We start from the raw sequence: 23935 nt of genomic DNA on the forward strand, positions 1-23935 counted from the left end.
GCCAGATTCATTCACATCACTCAACACACCCACCCATGTTTTTGGAGGCCAATTTCTATAAGAATGGCATACATCATAGGTTGTCTGCATGCAACCTGCAAATGGTCAGAAGGATAAGTGTAGAACTAGAGAGCTATGAAAATCAGTATAACCTCTTTTCCTGTAGCTTGCATCCATCGTTCCAAGTCCTATTCTCTGGAGCAGCAGAAAACAAGCTTGCACCATCCTCAATATGACATCCCTTCAAATATTTAAACAGGGCTATCATATCACCTCTTAATCTTCTCTTCTCCAGACTAGGCATACCCAGCTCCCTAAGTCTCTTCTCCTAAGGCATGGTTTCCAGACCCTTCACCTCCTCTGGATATGGTTCTCCTTGTCCACAGTCTAGACACAGTATTCCAGGTGAGGCCTGACCAAAGCAGAATACAGTGGCACTATCCCTCGATATAGACACTACACTTCCATTCATGCAGCCTAAAACCGCATTGGCCTCTTTGGCTGTCAAATTACACTGTTGACTCATGTTCAACTTGTGGTCTTGAAGTCAGCACATTTCCTTATTTGGAGAAAACCATTCCTAGTGTTTAGGGATGAGCCTCCAAGAGTGTTTCTTTATATCTGTTTGGAATTTCACTATTTTAAATGGTACAGTGTAATCAATTAACATGAGAGGTGGGCAGGTGTAAGGTTTTAAAAACTGGCATAGATTTTGATTTTTGGAGGGAACCTGGCTTTGCAACTCAAACTAGAGATCTATACCCAACCAAGGGAGAACACTGGATCTGAAATACAGAATTGAATTAATCTGCTTTTTCTTCAACATTTGGTGCAGCAGATTGAACTATAAGACCATTGATTAAAAACTTATTAATGCAACTCAAATGGCCCTCACTAGAAAAACATCCAGAGGTAGCCATGTTGGTCATTTCACTGTTTGGTGGTTTTCTGACTGATCCTGACTAGATCCTGACTAGAAAACCACAATTATGCCTTCTGTTAAAATGGATGTTAAATGGTCTTTGGCTCACTTTAGTTGTGCCAAAGTAAACTCACTTTAGTTGTACCAAACCCCAGCCCAGCAATGTGTTCTAGGCACCCGTGGGATCCTTTGAAACAGTGCAGTTGGTGGGAGGGGATGCAGAAGAAAGGGAGATCTCTGCTCTGGTTTTTTTCCGGGTTCAAAAGTACTCACAGAATCACTCCTTTGACAATTGGAAGGAAATGTACAAAATGGTGACAATGCTTTCATAGTGATCTTACCCTTAAAAACAGTTACTGACTGCTTGGCCAGTTTCCCTTTGGTTTTCCTCCCACCACCATTCTGTTCCAAAGATCCTGATATCTTATGGTGTTGTCAGACCAAGTAAAGTTGTCACAGTGTTGAACCAAACCTGTTTTGCTTTGCGGCTTATCTCCACAGCTAGATCCCCACCAGAGTTCCCGATGCCAACCACAATTACTCTTTTTCCAGCAAATTCATCAGGACTTTTGTAATCACGACTGTGAAAGTAGCCACCTTTGAACTTTGTGATCCCTGTAAGCAAACCAGGAAATTGTTTAAGTTAATGTCATAAGGATCGGTATGGCAGGGCAGATCAATCACTGGAAGCTTTCTGCATATGCATTAAGTAGTGGAATACAAACTGCACCTTGGATTGCTCTCAGCAAAACATTTATTCTCTTTCCCTACGCTCAACCCCGCTACTATTCTTTGTGTTAATGAAGTGTTCCTTTTTGATACAAAATTCATTTCTGTTTGAAGAATATTCCGTTTTTCTTTGCTTTTAAACATTTTATTTCACTTACTTCAGCTCTTTCTATACTAGTTTAACCCCTATGAGTTATTTGTTTGGCCCAGTGCATGGGAAAGGCCTAAGGAAGGGGCTGGTTTAGGGAGAGCAGCTACAGTGGCCAGGGAAAAAGATTAGGCCCTTTTCACCTGCAGTAGTATTTTCAACTATGTGTTTAGGAGGGAATAAAAAGGTAAGTTCTTTGCCACATAATTTTTACATAGCATTTGTTTCTATTTTGTATTTATTTAGAGCTTTAAGGCTGCACTAAAATGTTGCAGTAATACTGAGCAGCTCATGTAGAAGGGTCCTGCTACAATGGCACCTTATTTATTTATTTATTTATTTATTTATTTATTTATTATTAACCTTTATTTATAAAGTGCTGTAAATTTACACCTCGTTGGATGCACTAAACTTTTGGGACAGGGCCTATATGTCAGATTTAACATATAGTTTATTGCAATGTTCCTAAATATAAATATTGAGATTTAAAGTGCTATTGTGTTTGCAAAATTCAATTATAGGTGGCCCCATAGAACCTAGAAAGAAGTACACTAGGGATCTGGTATGATTGCTTTTCTTGTCTGTTCCATAAGGAACAGAAAATCATTTGTCTGAGGTTTTAGTGAGAAACATTTTAATAAGAAAAGAAATCCACAGATCTTTCATAACTCATAAATTTTAAATCAAAGGGGAAAACAAAAGCATATCTCCTATTTCAAAATCATCCAACTGAAGGACTTGAATTTTAATGCAGTTATAGACACCGAACTTGATAGACTTTCCAGTAAGAAAGTAAAAGAAAAACAAGGAAAACTACTCAAGTCTTTTTTTTTCAATGATCCAATATTTTAATTTGGTTGATTCTTGGAGATACAAAAATGCTGATAGAAGAGAGTTTACCTTCTATTCAAATAGGCATAAATCCTTTGCAAGACTGGACATGGTCTTACTTCCCAAATCATTATGCAACAAAATAAAAAATTGAAATCCTTCCTAAAATATACTCTGATCATAATCCAGTAAAAATGACATTAAAATTTCTAGAAACAGAATTCATCTGACAATTTCAAGATTACTTATTAAAAGATGAGAAAAAAGTGGAAGAAGCTAGACAAATAATTTTTAAAAATCACTTTAAAGATAATATTACCAAAGAACAGACATCAGCTTAGTATGGGATGCAAGTAAAGGATTCCTATGTGGATTCTTTATACAAAAACATTGCCAGACTCAAAGAGAAAGGAAAAATAGGATGAAATGGATCTCAGAAGAAATAGCCAAGAAAGAAAGTTAATTAATGAAGAATAAAGACAACGATAAAATAATTAAAGAAATTAAAATCTTACAAAAACAATGCTCAACAAAGAACATAGTGAAAATAGCAAGACAAATGAAGAAAGCTAAAGTCAGACATTTCCAAAATGCAAACAAAATCAGAAAATGGCTTTCTTGGAAGCTAAGAAAAAAAAATAACAAACTAATCACAAAAATAAAAATTGGAAACAAAATCTAAACAGAACAGAAAAAAGATAAAAGAAATCTTTCAAAATCATTTCAAGGAGATTTCTAGATCTGACAAAAAAGTAAACAAAAATATAGAATACAGATTCCAAAATTAAGGGAAGAGGAAATACACGAGATAGACAAACCCATAGAAATGTCTGAATTAGAAGACGCAATAAAGAAAGCAAAAAAGGACAAGACCCCAAGCCCATATGAAATACCAGCAGAATACTATAAAATCTTTAAAGAGGACACAATAATACCCCTCTTGAAAACATTAAGTAATATTTGTAAAGAGGCAATGCTAATACTTGGGGTGATGCTGATGCTGTCTTAATTTTGAAAGAAAGGAAAGATGAACAAAACCCTAACACCTATAGGCCAATCTCCCTCCTAAACGCTGACTATAAATTGTTTGTTACTATAATAGCAGAAAGATTTAAGAAGATATTAGTTAATCCGGGTGCCCCCCTTTTTTTCTATATAGCTCCCAGCAGAGGATTTCCAGACCATTCTTTTGGGGAAAGGGAAGGCTAGTTCTCTGTGTTCATTTTGCTGGAGTGAGTTCTCAAACTTTTCAGATTGTGACCCATTTCTCTGGGTCACTGGGAAGAGGAGCTAGAAGCCTAATTCCATATAGTTCCTAGCAGAGGCGCATACCTAACGGAGCATGGAGGTTTTAAAGTCCAGAGGAGAAGGTGGTGTGGGAAGAGTGTTGGAGAGGGGCTCCTTTAAATTTTGAAGTTTCTTTGAACTTTTTCCTTAAGGGGCTTGTGGGGACTCGCATTTAAAGGGAAGTGAGTCAGAGACTTACCTCTGGAAGGAGCTAGTAGCCAGGAGCTCTCTACATAACTATATGCTCAGTTGATTGAGCTCTTTAACAGAGTTTGGGGACAAAGGCCAAGCCAGCAGAGGTCCTTTACACTGGTGTTTAACAGAGGAAGCCCACAGTCTTGTTTCAGTGCAGCCTTAAGATTTCTCAGTATGGACACCGTGGGACCTGCTGCAGTCACCTGCAACACCTGTAGGATGTTAGTCTTCTTGTCTAGGGATGTGGGGAACTTCACCTGCACCAAGTGCAAGTTAGTAGTCCTCTTAGAAGAGAAATTACAGCAACTGGAGGTCCAGGTAACTACACTTCAGCATCTAATTAGCTTACTTGCTAATTAGCTTACTTCCTGTTCACCACTATGATCTTTGGAATAGCGGTATATAAATAAAACAAATTATTATTATTATTATTATTATTATTATTATTATTATTATTATTATTATCTTAGGGAGCAAGAGGTTTTCCTTGACAGAACAGACCAAATGATCTTGGACGGGAAACACATAGAGGAGGTTGATGGGGAGGATGAAGTCATATCACATACAACAGAAGTAGATGGTTGGAGGAATGTCACACACAGAAGTAGGGAAACCAGGAAACCAGGGTTTGCAGCTACAGAATCAATTTGAATCTCTCTCTATTATCAAGGATGATGAGGAACAGCAGCAGGGACAGAGTTCAGGGACAGAGCAAGGGACCCAGGGAGTACCACCAAAGAGAACAGCTGCTGCTAGGCCTCAAAGGAGGTATGTGGTGGTCATAGGGGACTTCTTGCTGAGAGGCACTGAACCAGTGGTTTGAGGGCCTGACAAGATGTCTCGGGATGTGTGTGGTCTCCCTGGGGCAAAGATCCGAGATGTGACATAGAGGCTGACAAGACTAACCCCGTTTTTTGGTTCATGTGGGAGCCAATGATACTGGCAAGACACAGCCTTCAGAATATCATGCAGGATTATGAGGCTTTGGGTAGGAGGTTAAAAGAGATGGATGTATAGGTTGTCATCTCATCTCTTCTCCCAGTTGAAGGGCATGGTCCAGGAAGGGAGAGGAAAATAGCAGAGGTGAATAACTGGCTCCGTAGATGGTGCCACCAAGAACAATTTGTATTCTTGGATCATGGTCTGAGGTTCCATGAGGAGGGACTTCTGGCAAGGGATGGGTTGCATCTCACGCCAGCTGGCAGAAACGTTTTTGCCAATAATCTCAAAAAATTGATCAGGAGGAATTTAAACTGAGTTATGTGGGGGAGGGAGACAGTATTCAGGAAGGCAAAAAGAATGAAGAAAATAGTCACTGTCATGGAGGGAATAAGACAAAGAGTGCAAGGACCCAACAGTGGGAGGCAAAAAAACTTGCACAGGCAGCAAGTAGGGGGGACCCATGGTCTAAGATGTCTTTACACTAATGCACAGAGCATGGGAAATAAGCAAGTTGAACATGAACTCCTGGCACAACAAAGCAGATATGATATAATAGGCATTACTGAAACCTGGTGGGATGAGTCTCATGATTGGAATGTAGGAATACAGGGGTATAACCTTTTCAAGAGAAATGGACCAAACAGGAAAGGAGGAGGAATAGATCCAGGACATCAATCATGGAAGCCAGGTGGAAAGCATATGGATAAAAATTAAAGGGGAGGGAAACAATAGGGATGTGATTGTAGGAGTGTACTACAGACCCCCAAGTCAGATGGAGGAATTGGATGATGTCTTTCTAGAACAGATGATCATACACTCAGAAAGGAGAGCTGTAGTAGTGATGGGTGGCTTCAACTATCCTAAAATTTGCTGGAAGTCAAACTCATCCAAATCCTCAAGGTCTAACAAATTCCTCACTTGCCTTGGAGACAGTTTCATTGTCCAAAAGGTGGAAGAGGCAACAAGGGGATCAGCTATTTTAGATCTGATCCTAACCAACAGAGATGACCTACCAGTAGTTAATGGAGTGCAAGTGGTGGGATCCTTAAGTGATCATGTTCTCCTGGAGTTTGTTATACAATGGAAAGGAGAAGCCAGGCATAGTTAGATATGCATTCTAGATTTTAGGAAAGTTGATTTTAGTAAACTTAGAGAAATACTGGGGGTGATCCCATGGTTAGGAATACTAAAAGAGAAGGGAGTTCAAGACAGATGGCAGTTTCTCAAAAGGGAGATACTGAAAGCACAATTTCAAACAATTCCAATGAGGAAGAAAAATGGGAGATGTCTCAAGAAAAACCAGAATGGATGACTAAGAAACTTTCAACTGAGCTAAGTTTTAAACTGAACATGTATAAGAAATGAAAAAACAGGGAAATAACCAAAGAGGAATTCAAACAAATAGCTAGCATGTGTAGGGATAAAGTCAGAAAAGCTAAAGTGCAGAATGAACTCAGGCTTGCTAAAGAGGTTAAGAACAATAAAAAGGGCCTTTTGGGGTATATCCGCAGCAAAACGAAGAAGACAGAAACAGTAGAGCCACTGTGTGGAGAACATGGCAAAATGCTAACGGAAGACAGAGAAAAGGGAGAATTACTCAACACCTTCTTTGCCCCAGTCTTCTCAGAAAAGGCAAAGGGTGCTCAACCTGAGGATAATGGAGCAGAGGACAGAATAGGGGAATTTCAGCACAAAATAAGTAAAGAGATAGTACAGCAATACCTGTTTAACCTAAATGAATTTAAGTCTCCAGGACCAGATGAACTACATCCAAGAGTATTAAAAGAACTGGTAAATGTAACATCGGAGCCATTGGCAATAATATTTGAGAACTACTGGAGAACAGGAGAAGTCCCAGCAGACTGGAAGGGCAAACGTTGTCCCCATCTTCAAAAAGGGAAAAAAGAGGATCCCAACAATGTCTGTGAACATCTAGAAGGCAATGCCATAATCACAAAAAGTCAACATGGGTTTCGGAGAAAGAAGTCATGCCAGACAAATCTTATCTCGTTCTTTGATAAAGTTACCAGCTTGGTAGAAGAAGGGAATGCTGTGGATATAGTATATCTTGATTTCACTAAGGCCTTTGACAGGGTTCGCCATGACATTCTTGCAAACAAGCTTGTAAAATGTGGGCTAGACAAGGTAACTGTTACATGGATTTGTAATTGGTTGACTGGCGGAACCCAAAGGATGCTCAACAAAGGCTCCTTTTCATCCTGGAGAGAAGTGACCAGTGGGGTCCCACAGGGCTCTGTCCTGGGCCCAGTGCTATTCAACATCTTTATCAATGACTTGGATGACAGAATTGGAGGCATACTTATCAAATTTGCAGATGACACCAAATTACAAGGAGTAGCAAAGACCCCAGAGGACAGGATCAAAATTCAAAATGACCTGAATAGACTAGAAAGCTGGGCCAAACAAAATGAAATTCAATACGGAGAAATGTAAGGTACTGCTCTTCTGGCGGAAAAATGAAATGCACAGATATAGGATGGGTGACACTTGGTTGAACGAGACTCCGTGTGAAAGGGATCTACGAGTCAAAGTACATCACAAATTGAACATGAGTTAACAGTGCCATGTGGTAGCTAACAAGGCCAATGTGGTTTTGGGCTGCATCAATAGTAGTGTCTAGATCAAAGGAAGTAATAGTGCCACTCTATTCTGCTCTGGTCAGGCCGCACCTGGAATATTGTGTCCAGTTTTTAGCACCACAGTTTGAAAAGGATGTTGAGAAACTGGAGCGTATCCAAAGGAGGGTGACTAAAATGGTGAAGAGTCTGGAAACCATTCCCTATGAGGAACGACTTAGGGAGCCGGGGATGTTTAGCCTGGAGAAGAGAAGGTTAAGAGGTGATATGATAGCCCTGTTTAAATACTTGGGATGTCACATTGAGGAGGGAGCAAGCTTGTTTTCTGCTGCTCTAGAGATTAAGACCTGGAGCAGTGGATGCAAGCTCCAGGAAAAGAGATTCCACTTCAACATTAGGAGGAACTTCCTGACAGTAAGGGCTGTCCGACAGTGGAACAAACTTCCTCGGAGTGTAGTGGAGTCTCTCTCTTTGGAGGTCTTTAAGCAGAGGCTGGATGGCCATCTGTCAGGGATGCTTTAAGTACCATAAAGAAAGATATAAATATAAGAGCAGTTAAAATTAAGAGAGAGAAATATATTCTGAGAGCCTTTGCAGATGATATTATAATAGCATTGGAAGAACCTTCACATAGCATTGGGCAATTATTAAATCAGTTAAGAAAATTTGAACATCTCTCAAGTTTAGGAATAAACAAAGACAAAACAAATCTTATCACCAAAACATGGCAAAGAAGAAATTAGAGGACTTCACTAAAAGTTCTGACAGAACATATATAATAGCATTGTAGAAATGCTAGGTATTGTCCTAGAAAAAAAGCCAGAGGTTCTAATATTATGCATGTTCGATGATAAGAATGAAATAAAATTTGATAATATTTTATTTTACATGCTCACAGTCACTAGATTATTATTTGCAAGGTACTGGAAAGTTAAAAAAGAAATTGAAATAGAGGAATGGCAAATGAAACTTTTGGATCTTATGGATATGGATATACTCTCATATGAAACAGAAAGGGGGGAAAAGAAGAAAGAAAAAGAAAATAGGGAAAAAATGGGGAAATATACTTTGCATAAAACAGATGGAGGTTTAGACCAAATTAGGATTAGACTAGAATCTAATTAAAATTCCTGTTCATTCCCTCCTTCCCTGTCATCTACCCTTCTGAGCAACGGAAGCATTTGGGGCAAAATTGCAGCACAGCATCATGGGAAATTTGCCTCTTTGGAGATTTGGGGGTGTGTACTGGGAGGAAATCAAAGCTGCATTCCACACCAGACCAATTTGGAGTGAAATCGAAGTGAATTTGAATGCGGATTCTGTGAATTCACTTTTGTACCGAAATCACCAAAATGAGGAGTCACCTTGGATTCACTGCGGAAGCTCCACGGAAGGAGCTCCCATAGAAATGAATCGCATGTGATAATACATTCACGTTATGACATGAATCAGCATCCACAGTCACCCCTGATCTAAGTTTAAAAATCTCCAAAAAGCTCTGTGTGATATAGTCCCCTGTAATGGCAGTTAATGAAGCAGCCTCTGGCTGACTGGAACACCAAAAGCCTGAGATGTGGAAAGGCTTGGCAAAATGGAGAAGCCTATGTGGATTTCACTACTGTTCTGCCATCAGGCCATGATATTAATCACCAGCAGGACAGGCCCAAGATATTTTGTTGCCTGAACCACATTGGCAGATGGTTCCCTAGCCAAATCAAGATGCAGAGTAGCCAAAGCCACCAAAATTATTTTGGCAGGAGACTGAAAATCCCACACACACCTTTCATCACCTTGTCAGTAAACAACAAACTGACTAATATTTTGCCATCTTCTTCTGACACCCCAGATCTGTTGCCAAAGGTGGCCACCTCAGCCTGCTGCATGGTATGTTCACAGTCTTAATAATAATTAATAATTTGTTTTATTTATATACCGCTATTCCAAAGATCATAGCGGTGAACAGCAAGTAAGCTAATTAGCAAGTAAGCTAATTTGCCCCCAACAGTCTGGGTACTCATTTTAGCGACCTCGGAAGGATGCAAGCCTGAGTCGAGCTTGGGCCCTTTTGCTGGTCTTGAACTCGCAACCTTGTGGTTTTGAGTGAATGGCTGCAGTACAGGAATTTAACCACTGCGCCACCAGGGCTCTATGTTCCATTCTATATAACTCTAGAGGAAAGAGAAAGGAAAAGGGCAAGTTGAAAGCGTACCTGGGAAGGAGTGCAGTGGCAGATGTGCATTGGTATGGTGGCCAGTGCAAATGAGGACTGCATCAAAGAGAGATGATTCTTGCTTCCCATTAGTTTCTGTGACAACTTCCCACTGGCCAGTGCTAGAGAAGTCTGGGCACCTTGTTACACTGCACACAGCAGTCTGAGAACAAAAATGCAGCAAAAGAAGAAAACCAATGAGCAGAAGAACAAGGACTTGTTTCTGTAATCTTAGGTTTTATCTTCAAAATATATTAGACCACTATAGCCCCCTAAACCAACCTATCTAGGCCTAAATCCAGTTGCTAGTCCCAGCTAGAGTAGATTCACTTAATCATGAGTGTTGATTTACCATTCAGTCATTGATTCCTTCATGCACACCACCAGTTTTGGGGCAAAACATGCTAAAGGCAACAGATCCTGTCTAATCTTGGAAGCTATGCAGGGTCAGCCCCAGTTTGTACTTGGATGGGGGACTGCCAGTGAATACCAGGTTCTATAGGCTATATTTCATAGGAAGGAACTGGCAGGATCACCTCTGAGTATTACTTGCCTAATAAAACCCCCTGAAAAATTCATGGGATGCACATAAGTCAACAAGCGACTTGAAAGGATGTGCGCGCGCGCGCACACACACACACACACACATTAACTGGGACTAGTGATTGGATTTGGGTTTAGAATTCAGTTGAATTGCTTTCAAGAAAAAATGGTAAGAATCAGAAGACAGATTATTCATTCTTGACCCATTTTTTTGGAAATCATGTTAAAAAGGAAAATCTTGATTCAGTTCTACGGATAAACTTGGATAAATTTGTTTTCAAGGGGAAGGCAAGTATTTTAATTATTATTAATAGGTATTTATTTATTATTTATTAATTAATTAATAGGTATTTTATTTATACAAATTAGATCCCATATTTTTTATTCTTTAGGAAAAGAGAAAGACTCACAAACTGAGCATGTGTGTGCAAACTCGGAAGTACAATACATTAAAACACACTTTAAAACACCCAGTAGGATTAAATAATTTCAGCTCAACAAACAAAAGCCTGCTGGAAATAGTCAAAAGAAGAAGCAGGACAACCCCCCCCTCCCTTAAGTTCTGTAATATTGCTACAAGAAGCCCCATATAGATTAGTTTGGGGGAAGTTCATTGTGATGAGGCACCCAGGTTATTATATTGATTTAGTGGGGGGGGGACTACTCAAAAGGAGGAAAATAACACTTCTAGTTTTTAGCCAAGATACTATCGTACAGTATAGGCCAAACCATGACTGGGTGCAGAAAAGTCCCCGATTTGATACTGAACATGTATGATTATGATTTTATATTGTCAGGACTTCTGTTGTCCAAGAATTACCTTTTACATTCTAAAAGCATCCTTACACAAATGCTTGTGCGTTGACACATGCATGCACATACAAACACACACTTTTCTTACTTTGAAGCGGATGTACTTCAGAAGGTCAAAGTGCTTAGCATACAATCGGAAATAGTCTAGGATCTTAGAGTTGTGCATGTAGTTGGGATAGTCATCAGGGATGGGAAAGTCACTGAAGCACATCATCTCCTTGGAGGTGTTGATGATCACAGACTTGTAAATGCTAGCTCGGCCTTCCTCAGGAATCTCCTACAAGGAATATAAGTACAGAGGCAGTCAGGCCTGGAGCTGGAATCCCATAAACCTGTTTATCTTGAATGTTTTCTTGCATATTCTGCAACTTAAACAATAGAATGACAAGTAATACATGCAGTTTCCTTTCAAACTGGCATTCTTTGTGAGATACTCCGAAAGATGTTGTTGCTTTCCACATCACATACTGTCTTATCCTGTCAAGTTTATCACTGGTAAGTTTTTTTACCTTGTTAAAGAGACACTTTACCACAATTAGCCACGCTAGATATTGTGCATGATACCTCTTTCCAGCCAGTGTCCACACCCTCTCATTCAGACTTTAAAAAGCAAGATCCAGATTTTTAATACTTTTATTGTAGTGTAAATATATGCCAGCACAATTACATTGGTGGATTCCACAGTTGTGTAACAGACTGCACAAGTGTTTTCTTGCTGGGTGTCTGGCAATGAACCCCTGGTACAACTCCTTCCACCAGTGTGGTAATGGTGACTGTTAGTCCCTGCCTAGTTTGAAGGCAGTGCTGGGGTAGCCCTGGAGTAATTGGGTTAATGCTGCTAAACTTCATGGGATAAAGCTGCTTTTGAAGAAAATTTCAAAGAGTATGAGAAAACGGAGAAGCAGTGTGACTCTGTAGAGAAGGGAGGAAAGGGAGGGAGATAATTGCAGAGATGGAGGCAAAGGGATCCATAGTTATCTGGGTTTCATTTAAGCATTTGATAAAGTCCCCCATAATATTTCGAATAGCAAACTGATTAAGTGTGGAATTGATGGGAACACTGTCAGATGGGTCCACATTTTTGGGGGGGAAACCATGCTCAAAGAGTCATCAGCAATGGCTGCACTTAAAACTGGAAGGAGGTTTGGAATGGAGTGCTTCAGGGTTCTGTCCCAGAGCCATTACTCTTCAACATTTTTGTCAATGACTTAGAAGACAGGATGGAGAGAATCCTTGTCCAGTTTGCAAAAGATACAAAACTGGGAGGGGTGGTTAACACATTGAAAGATAAGAACAGAATTCAAAAGGGCCCAGATAAACTAGACAAGTGGGCATAGAATCATAGAATCATAGAGTTGGAAGAGACTGCAAGGGCCATCCCCTGCCATGCAGGAACTCTCAATCATAGCAACCCCAATAGATGGCCATCCAGCCTCTGTTTAAAGACCTCGAAGGAGGGGAGACTCTGAGGAAATGTGTTTCACTGTCAAACAGCCCTTACTGTCAGGAGGTTCCTCCTAATGTTGAGGTGGAATCTCTTTTCCTGTAGCTTGCATCCATTGTTCCGGGTCCTGTTCTCTGGAGCAGCAGAAAACAAGCTTGCTCCCTCCTCAATATGACATCCCTTCAAATATTTAAACAGGGCTATCATATCACCCCTTAACCTTCTCTTCTCCAGGCTAAACATCCCCTGCTCCCTAAGTCGTTCCTAATAGGACATAGTTTCCAGACCCTTCACCCTTTTAGTCGCCCTTCTTTGGACATGCTCGTTTCTCAATGTCCTTTTTGAATTGTGGTGCCCAGAACTGGACACAGTATTCCAGGTGGGGCCTGACCAGAGTAGAATATAGTGGCACTATTACTTCCCTTGATGTAGACACTATACTTCTATTGATGCAGCCTAAAATCGCATTGGCCTTGTTAGCTGCCACATCACACTGTTGACTCATGGTCTACTTGGACTCCTAGATCCCTTTCACATGTTGTCTCCTTAAGCCAGGTGTCCCCCATCCTATATCTGTGCAATTCATTTTTCCACCCTAAGTGCAGTACCTTACATCTCTCCCTGTTGAAGTTCATTTTGTTAGCTGTGGCCCAGCTTTCTAATCTATTCAGGTCATTTTGAATTTTGATCCTGTCTTCTGGAGTATTAGCTATTCCTCCTAATTTGGTGTCATCTGCAAATTTGATAAGTATGCCCCCAGTTCTGTCATCCAAGTCATTGATAAAGATGTTGAACAGTACTGGGCCCAGGACAGAGCCCTGTGGGACCCCACTGGTCACTTCTCTCCAGGATGAAAAGGAGCCATTGTTGAGCACCCTTTGGGTTCGTCCCGTCAACCAATTACAAATCCATGTAACAGTTGCCTTGTCTAGCCCACATTTTACAAGCTTGTTTGCAAGAATGTCATGGGGAACTTTGTCAAAAGCCTTACTGAAATCAAGATATATTATATCCACAGCATTCCCTTCATCTAACAAGCTGGTAACTTTATCAAAGAACGAGATAAGATTTGTCTGGCATGACTTCTTTCTCTGAAACCCGTGTTGACTTTTTGTGATTATGGCATTGCTTTCTAGATGTTCACAGACTCTCTTTTTAATGATCTGCTACAGAATCTTTCCTGGTATTGATGTCAGACTAACTGGACGATAATTGTTGGGATCCTCTTTCTTTCCCTTTTTGAAGATGGGGACAACGTTTGCCCTCCTCCAGTCTGCTGGGACTTCTCCTGTTCTCCAGGAGTTTTCAAAGATTATTGACTATGGCTTTGATGTTACATTTGCCAGTTCTTTTAATACCCTTGGATGTAGCTCATCTGGTCCTGGAGACTTAAATTCATTTAGGTTAAACAGGTATTCCTATACTATCTCTTTACTTATTTTGTGCTGAAATTCCCCTGTTCTGTCCTCTGCTCCATTATCCTCAGGTTGAGCACCCTTTGTCTTTTCTGAGAAGACTGAGGCAAAGAAAGTGTTGAGTAATTCTGCCTTTTCTCTGTCCCCTGTTAGCATTTTGCCATCTTCTCCACGCAGTGGCCCTACCGTTTCCTTCTTCTTCCTTTTGCTGCGGACATATCCATAAAAGCCCTTTTTGTTGTTCTTAACCTCTCTAGCAAGCCTGAGTTCATTCTGTGCTTTAGCTTTTCTGACCTTATCTCTACATATGCTCGCTATTTGTTTGAATTCCCCTTTGGTGGTTTCCCCATTTTTCCATTTCTTATACATGTTCCATTTAAAATTTAGCTGAGTTGAAAGTTCCTTGGTCATCCGTCCTGGTTTCTTGAGATATCTCCCATTTTTCTTCCTCACTGGAACTGTTTTAATTTGTGCCTTCAGTATCTCCCTTTTGAGAAACTCCCATCCATCTTGAACTCCCTGCTCTTTTAGTATTCCTGACCATGGGATCACCCCCAGTATTTCTCTAAGTTTACTGAAATCAGCTTTCCTAAAGTCTAGAATGTGTGTCTGACTATGCCTGGCTTCTCCTTTACACTGTATAACAAACTCCAGGAGAACATGGTCACTTCCACCACTTGCACTTCATTAACCAAGTCATCCTTGTTGGTTAGGATCAGATCTAAAATAGCTGACCCCCTTGTTGCCTCTTCCACCTTTTGGACAATGAAATTGTCTTCGAGGCAAGTGAGGAATTTACTAGACCTTGAGGATTTGGCTGAGTTTGACTTCCAACAAATATCAGGGTAGTTGGTCACCCATCACTACTACATCTCTCCTTTCTGACTGTGTGGTCATCTGTTCTAGAAAGACATCATCCAATTCCTCAGTCTGACTTGGGGGTCTGTAATAGACTCCCACAATAACATCCTTGTTGTTTCCCTCCACTTTAATTTTTATCCAGATGCTCTCCACCTGGCTTCCAGGATTGATGTCCTGGATCTCTTCACTGGTGTAAATGTCCCTGACATATAGAGCTATTCTTCCTCCTTTGGCCTGTTTCTCTTAAAAAGGTTGTATCCCTCTATTCCTACATTCCAATCATGAGACTCATCCCACCAGGTTTCAGTGAGGCCAATTATATTTGCTTTGTTGTACTAGGATTTCAAGTTCATCTTGTTTATTTCCCATGCTCTGTGCATTAGTGTAGAGACATTTAAGACCATGTGTTCCCTTTACTTGCTGCCTGTGCAAACATTTTTGCCTCCAACTGTTGGGTCCTTGCATTGTTTGCCTTTTTCCCTCAATGACAGTTTGACTATTTTCTCCAGCCTTTTTGCCTTCCAGAATACTGTCTCCCTCCCCTACATATCTCAGTTTAAAGCCCTCCTGATCAAATTTTTGAGACTATTGGCAAAGACTTTTTTGCCAACTGGTGTGAGATGCAACCCCTCCCTTGCCAAAAGTGCCTCCTCATGGAACTGCAGCCCATGATCCAAGAATCCAAATCGTTCTTGGTGGCACCATCTGTGGAGCCAGTTATTTACATCCGCTATTTTCTTCTCCCTTCCTGGACCATGCCCTTCAACTGGGAGAAGAGAGGAGCTGACAACCTGTGCATCCACCTCTTTCAACTTCCTACCCAAAGCCTAATAATCACTTATGATATTCTGAAGGCTATGCCTTGCAGTATCATTGGTTCCCACATGAACCAAAAGAAAGGTCAGTAGGCTTGACAAGTCTTGTTAGCCTCTCTGTCACATCACAGATCTTTGCCCCGGGGAGACAACACACCTCTCAAGACATCTTGTCAGGCCCACAAACCACTGGTTCAGTGCCTCTCAGCAAGGAGTCCCCCACGACCACCACACGTCTCCTCCGAGGCTTAGCAGCGGCTGTTCCCTTTGGTGGAGCTCTCTGGGTCCCCTGCTCTGTCCCTGAGGTCTGTCCCTGCTGCTGTTCCTCATCATCCTTGATAGTAGAGAGAGATTGAAATCAATTCTGTAGCTGTAAGCTTACAGAATGTTCCCTAGTTTCCTGGCAAAATCAATAAAATGAAATTCAATGGAGAAAAATGCAAAATTGTGCATCTGGATCACAAAAATCACACAGTAAGGGGATAGATGGGTCAGTAGAACTACATGCAGGACAGACGTTGAGATAATCCAAGACATAGCTTTCTAAGTCTGCAAAATCAGTATGTTAAATGGAACAGTTTGAATCCAGAGGAACTAATAAAACTAAAGGAATGAATATTTTAATAAGGGAAGGAATTAACTTCTAGGCAGAAAAAATAGTAAAATATAAGAGAATACAATTCAGATAAAAGGTATCAAAACTGAGGGGATCTGGTTATCGGCTCACGCCCCCCTGTATATGAAGTTAGCAACACCATCAGTAAAAGAATTAAAGAGGTGGAGATTCAATCCTATAGTGATGATGAAAATAGAGAACAAGGATGAGATAATTAAGGAAATTAAACCTTTTTTTAAAATAAATGATACTGGGTAGGTATCAATGCAGACTGTATGGGACACCTTCAAGGCAGTGATAAGAGGGAAATGCATGAATATGGAGGTAGGAATTAAGTAGGAAAATCATCATTATAGACAAAATTTGGTAAAGGAAGTGGAAATTTTACAGAAAGAATACCAAAAATATAAAAGGAAAAACATAAAAATACAGTGAGAGAAACAAAAAGAGTTAGAAGATTTAGACCAGGCTTCTAGTACATGGAATTTATTATATACAAGGAATGATTTTCAAGCTTGGGATACAAAGGCGGGTTACAGACCGCCCGTTTGGGGTGGGCTGCACCCGCCCCTTTCCCCGGGGTATCAGGGCCTCAGCGTCCAGAGCGGCAGCCACTGAGGCCCCAATCCGCCGCTTTTCAGGCTGCGGGGAAGCAACAAAAGCCCCCTTCCCCGCAGCCTGTAAAGGGGTGTCCTTGGGGCTTCAAGCCCCAAGTACACCCCGCGGCGGCGGGGAGGAGGAGAAAGGGGCCCTTGGCCCCTTTCTCCTTTGCGTTGCTGGGCGCAGCCATGTGAAGGCTGCACCCAGCGACGCAAACCAGGAAGGAGCTCCGAAACGGAGCTCTTTCTTGCTCTGTGCAAAGGGCGCACTAAGCACCCTGGCGTGGAGCGACGATATCACAACCGCACCGCCCCATATAGAGGCGGCGCGGTCGTGACATTGTCATGGCGGCCCCCATGTAGATGGGGCGCCGCCATCTTGTACGGACTCAGTCTGTACTAGGGTTAGGGGGGTGAGGAAGCACCGCACCTTCCTAACCCTAGTACAGACTGACTCCATACTAAAAGGCCCATTTGTAACGGGCCCAAGAGCATGAAAGCTTGGGTAAGATTTTTAAAAAGAGAAAATAAAGAAAAAAATAGTTAACAAGATACAGGGAGGAAACGGTGAGATATTATATAAAGATGATAAAATAAGAGAAGTAATGGAAAAATTATATGAAAATCTAGAGAAAGGGAGACATTACATCAGAGGATAACTATTCAGACTAAATTAGAAGAGGTTCAAAGAGAATATCTGAATGCACCCATAAGAAGGGAAGAGATTGAAAAAGTAATTGATGAATTGAAAGGAATTAAATTTCCAGGTCCTGATGGGTTTACCAGTATTAAGCAACTATATGACTAAAATATTTAATGAAATATTATGTACAAAGTTAATAACTAAGACCTGGAAAAAAGCAGATATAATTTTGATTTTGAAACCTAACAAAAGCCCTAATAATCCCGAATCTTACTGTCCTATTACTCTGTGTAATCAAGATTATAAAATTTTTACAAAAACTTTGGTTAATAAACTAAAAACTCTTCTACCAAAATTAATTGGAGAAGATCAATATGGATTTGTTAAAGGGAGAGCTATTGAGGATCCAAATAGAAATGTTTTCAATGTTATATATCATGCAAAACAACACAAGAACAAAGTGGCATTAATTAAATTGGACGTATATAAAGCCTTCGATTCAGTGAATCTTATCTATGAATAGTTATGTACAGAATTTGGGTTAGGGAGTCAATTTAGTGAGGTAATAAAAATATATACAGATAATGAGGTTCAAGTTATAGTCAATGAGAATAATTCTAGGAATATTAAAATTATGAGTGGGATGAAATAAGGATGCCCTCTCTCCCCTTTATTGTTTCTATTAGCAATAGGGCCTTTGACAAATGAGATCAAGGATGAAAAAGAAATTAAAGGATACTGTTTTAGTAAAGAGGCATTGAAATTAAATTTGTTTGCAGATAATGTATTGATAACTACTCAAGATCCATTCAGAAGTGTTAGCAAATTAGTAGAAGTAATTGAGAAATTTAAGATGTTATCTGGTCTTACAATAAATATGCAAAAATCAGGAATATTGTTCCTAAATATGAAATGGGAAGAACAGAGGAAAATAAAAATTACTACTGGTTTAAAGTTAGGGATAAAGAAGATGAGGTATTTGGGAGTAATTTTAAGGTCAATAAATAAAATAAAATACAGCTCAGTAATTAGATTGAGTGGACGGAAACATAAAGGGAATTTGATTGGCCTCTTGAGTGTAAATAAACAAAATTGGGGAAAATGGCAAAACAGAAAATGGTAACAGAAAATTTAAATGGTTTTAAGACTTCTCAGTATGGACACTGAAGGCCCTACTGCAGTCACCTGCAACGCTTGTGGGATGTTTGTCTTCTTGCCCACAGATGTGGGGAATTTCACCTGCACTAAGTGCAAATTGGTAGCCCTCTTAGAAGAGAAAGTACAGCAGCTGGAGGCCCAGGTAGCTACACTTCAGCATCATAGGGAGAAAGAGGTTTTCCTGACCAGAATGGACCAGAAGGTCCTGGACGGGAAACACACAGAGAAAGTTGCTGGGGAGGAGGAGATCACTTCACACACAACAGAAGAAGGTAGTTGGAGGAATGTCACACACAGAAGTAGGGAAACCAAGGAATATTCTGTGAGCGTGCAGCTACAGTACAGATTTCAATCTCTCTCTACTATCAAGGATGATGAGGAACAGCAGGATGGACAGAGCAGGGGACCCTGAAAGTACCATCAAAGAGAACAGCCGCTGCTAAGCCTCAGAGGAGGCATGTGGTGGTCATGGGGGACTCTTTGCTAAGAGACACTGAACCAGTGGCTTGTGGGCCTGACAAGATGTCTCAGGAGGTGTGCTGTCTCCCTGGAGCAAAGATCCGTGATGTGACAGAGAGGCTGACAAGACTTGTCAATTCAATTTTTATTAATGTTTAAGCCAAAGGCCATTTGCATGGTTAAAATGTAAAACCGATGACAGAAATTCAGAATTATAAAATGCTCCATCAAATAACTAACATCCAATTTTATACATTAAACATAATAAAATTCCAGACAATTAAATAAAACAACATTAAAAACAATTTCAACCTTTAGATAAGATCATCCCCATGACAATCAACTGCAATGTCCGCTTTTACCCTTGTCCAAATTTTGATTGCTGCTGAGGCAAACAGTGAAACCTTATAAGTTACTTTAAAATCAATATCAGACAGGAGATTAAAAAAATCTTTTCAGAAGTGGTATTAGACTGTAAATTGGACAGAATCGATCTCATAAATTTAGTTCTTGGATCAGTATATAGTGAGCAAAAAAGCAGATAATGAGGCAAATCCTCGATTTCTGGAGCTCCACAAATACATAAACGGGATTACTTAGGTGTGTGTGAATATCTGCCATCGATCATGGCTGAAGGCATTGTTTGAAAATGAAGAGTTGTAAATGCCTGCCTAAGCTTTGGGAATGTAAGCTTCCCTAGGTAATCAGCCATCTGATGGTCCAATTTATATAATCTAAACCATTTGGAAAATTCCGAATTGTTAATAGCCAGTCTATCCAGATACACATCATGGTTAAAAATGTATTCATGAAGCTTCTCTCTTGAACTCCAAGTGGAAGGATTTTCAGTTAGCGCAGGATATGATTCAAGCAACCTATGGTATCTTAAATTCCAGACTTTGCAGCTTGATAAATGTTGGAAACACAACTTAGGAAAAACCTTAACCAAAGAATCTATTACACATCTCCAGTAGTTAAATAAAGTAAAACGAATACGAGCTCTGATGGAAGGGAGGCCAACCTCAGCCCAAACCAAAGCTGCCAGTTGGAAGTATAAGCAATTTTTTGAAAAATGTATTCTGGAGGGCCTCCAGTTTGACCAGTTGAGAATCATCCCATCCCCACACACAGCACCATAAAGGATCTGAGCTATAACTTTACTCTGAAATATTTTTAAAGCTGGTGCGGCCAAATGAACCCCTGCCTGATTGTAAAATTTAAGGATTGCTCCAAGAGATCTCACAGCCACTGCTCTACTACCTTCTATGTGGGAATTCCAGGAGAGGTTTTCTGTAAAGGAAATGCCAAGATACTTAAATTCTCGGCATTGTTCAATCTGATGACCATTAATAGAGCAACGAAAATCAGAGTGTCTTTTCCCAAACACCATCACCTTTGTTTGATTGTAATTGATAACAAGCTTTTCTTTAGAACAAAATACCTTAAGCTTGGAGATTAAACTTCTCAGACCTATAACTGTGAGTGAAATTAAATCCATATCATCAGCATATAACAGAATACAGATCTTTTTTGACCCAAGTGTAGGTGGAAAAAATTCTGGGCCAGAAAGTGCTGGAATGATGTCATTCAGATATAAATTAAAAAGTGATGGTGCCAAAAGGCATCCTTGTTTGACTCCTTTATTTGTGGGGATAGGATCGGTTAGCAAACCAGAGATACCAACTCTTATCCTTGCTGTTGTATTGGTATAAAGTTCCTTGATCAGAAACAATAAGCAGTTATCTATATTAATATCAGCCAATTTATGCCATAACAAGTTTCTGTCAATTGAATCAAAAGCTGCTGCTAAATCAATAAAAGCAACAAAAAAGCAAGTTCTTTCTTTGCATGGCTTGTAGTGCCTTAATGGAACCCATTATGATCTGACATCGGGCCCTTATACTTATGTCACCAACAGGGGAACAAGTACAATAGACTATAAAATAGCATCTGCAAACCTGGTACCAGATATTTGTAGATTTGAAGTTCTTAATCAGGCCGAAAGTGATCATTTCCCATCATCACTGTTATTTAATTTTGGGTCATTCCCCCCCCCCCCCCATGTATTCTCCAAAATTTAAATGGAATTCATATGGTGATTATATCTTGAGAAACCCTAGGAACAGGTACAACAAAAGTGGTCGATCCGTGATTAGTACTCTCCACCTGCCTTCAGTCATTTCCAATTCTAGCATTAAAATCTCCACAAAGTAAAAAACTTGTAGAGGGATATTGACTCTCCAAAGAAGACAGGGTTTCAGATAAACTATCCCAAATACTATTAGGACCTATGTTCTTTGCTAAATTAGGAGGAAAATAAATATTTATACAGATTAAGAACCAAAATGCATGCTCTTGATGACAAGCACTTGTATACATTGTGGGATAGCACTAGTTATTGGTTGAAACTCAGCATGCAAATCAACTGAGACGAATATTGTGAGACCACCACTACCACGGTCTCTTGTACAAATTTTAACCACAGGAACAGAAAATGCTTGAAATCCATGAAGAGATGGCAAATTATTTTCGAGGGCCCATGCCTCTTGTAAACAAAGAATTTGAAAGTTTTCATAGAATCATAGAGCTGGAAGAGACCGCTAGGGCCATCCAGTCCAACCCCCTGCCATGGAGGAAATCTAAATCAAAGCATCTCCGACAGATGGCCATCCAGCCTCTATTTGAAGACCTCCAAGGAAGGAGACTCCACTACACTCTGAGGGAGTGTGTTCCACTGTCAGACAGCCCTTACTGTCAGAAAGTTCCTCCTAATGTTGAGGTGGAATCTCTTTTCCTGCAGCTTGCATTCATTCATCCGTGTTCTAGTCTTTGGAGCAACAGAAAACAAGCTCGCTCCCTCCTCAACATGACATCCCTTCAAATATTTAAACAGGGCTATCATGTCACCTCTTAACCTTCTCTTCTCCAGACTAAACACCCCCAGCTCCCTAAGTCTTTCCTCATAGGGCATGGTTTCCAGACCCTTCACCATTTTAGTCGCCCTCCTTTGGACATGCTCCAGTTTCTCAATGTCCTTTTTTAATTGTGGTGCCCAGAACTGGACACAATATTCCATGCCTTGTTAGCGTGCTACTCTCACCTTGCCCTTCAACCCCACTTTAAAATCCCTTTTTGGATGAATGGGTTTTAGTAGACCATACACTAAATATGAGTTAACAGTGATATGTGATAATGAAAGAAAAAAGCCAATGCAATCCTAACCTGGATTGAAATCAAGGGAAGTAATGGCCCCTGTCAATTTTGTTTTGATCAAACCCTACCTATTGTGTTGTGTCCAGTTCTGGGCACCACAGTTCGAGAAGGATTTTGACAAGCTGGAACAGAGAAGGGCAACAAAGATTATATGAAAAGCAAGCCTTAAGAAGAATGACCTAGGGAACTGGGTTTGTTGGAGAAAACTGAGGAGACAAGATAGCCAGCTTTAAATATCTGGAAGGATTGCATGTAGAAGGTGGGGCAAGCTTGTTTTCTGGTGCTCTAGAGTCTAGAGTTTTACCAAAACATTAGGAAAAAACCTCCTGGTGGTAAGAACTGTTCAGCAGTGTAATCTGCCTCAGTAGTGGATTCCCCTTCCTTGGCATTAAACAGATGTTTGATGGCCATTTCTCAGGAGTAGTATAGCTTTGTATTCCTGCATGGCATAGGGTTGGACTCAGTACTTGGTCTCTTCTAATTATGATTCTAACCGTTGTTGTTGTTTAGTTTTCATGAATAAAACCGCACAAAGCAGTACTGAGCGGTAAATTGATCTAATGAGATAAAATAGAGTCAAGCGGCCAATATCTTCAATTACTTTAGGTGTGAGGATTTTTATCTGCTTTGGTAGAAAGGGTTGCCAATATGCCTTCCACCTGGGGGGGATATATTTTGACTAAGACCTGTCCTAGAAGGTGTTGGGTGAGGATTAGGAGAATACAAAGAAAACCGGGTGGTTGCCCTGCACCAGCATTTGTTAAGGTTTTGTTGGCTATCCCTTCCAATTCTACAATTTTATGATTCTGTTATATCTAAAGTGAACATATCCTGGTAGAGTGGGGGGGGGGGGGGAATGAGCTGCTTTAGCAACCTCCTTCGCTTTAATCACGATGAAGAAATTGACAATTGAGAAGTCCAGAAAAAATGCAAAGAAATTACATTCTGCCTAGTTATGTATTTTGTGGGTCCGCCAGAGTAAGCCCCTGACCCTCCTCATCAGTCCTTGAGCAGCAGAGATGAGCTGAAAGAGGGCCAGTAAACTAAGATAAGACATCTTAGGCCCGGTACAGATGGGTCCTTTGAGGCACGTCCCTGACGTGCTAGGGTTGCTAGGGGGTGGGGCATGCACGCAGACCACAATCTTAGCATGTCATGGGTGCGGCGCAGCTGCGGAACACCATCCAGATGGTGCATGCAGCGATCACGTGCCAGCAGCGCAACATCCAAATGGGACTGCGCTGCTGGCACATCATCGCACTGTCACTGGTGCTTTGGCGTGGTGCAAGTGCACCACAAAAAAGGAGCCACTTTCCACGCACTCCTTTCTTGCTACACAGCAGCGCCACACAATTTGGTTGCTATGACGCTGCTGCGGAGCAAGAAGAGGAGTATCCCCAGTGCCTCTTTTTGGTGCTTTGTACCGCGCCTTAGATAATCTAGATAAGACATATTTTTGTGGATGGTTTGTTTTTCCAGTTAAACTTGTTCTGGAG

General features: G+C 40.6%; 1 protein-coding gene across 3 annotated transcripts in view; it reads right to left on the reverse strand.

Annotated features, from left to right (window-relative positions):
- The window catches only part of LOC149316721 (flavin-containing monooxygenase 5-like), a 54906-nt gene that overhangs the window by 17131 nt on the left and 13840 nt on the right, over positions 1–23935 (reverse strand). For 2 of the 3 annotated variants that reach the window (XM_089516109.1, XM_089516108.1), the window contains 3 exons: positions 11305–11493; positions 9861–10023; positions 1395–1537 (listed from right to left, as the gene is read on the reverse strand). In XM_089516109.1, the coding sequence (XP_089372235.1) occupies positions 1395–1537; positions 9861–10023; positions 11305–11493 (495 nt within the window). Of the gene's footprint in view, positions 1–1394; positions 1538–9860; positions 10024–11304; positions 11494–11918; positions 12049–23935 lie in introns of those variants that run through there. The other variant, XM_089516110.1, reaches the window with a different exon arrangement.

Source organism: Sceloporus occidentalis, unplaced genomic scaffold (assembly GCF_023333645.1).
Source record: "Sceloporus occidentalis isolate IW3139 unplaced genomic scaffold, rSceOcc1.0.p SCAF_3, whole genome shotgun sequence".
In the NCBI taxonomy this organism is placed as follows: Eukaryota; Metazoa; Chordata; class Lepidosauria; order Squamata; family Phrynosomatidae; genus Sceloporus; species Sceloporus occidentalis.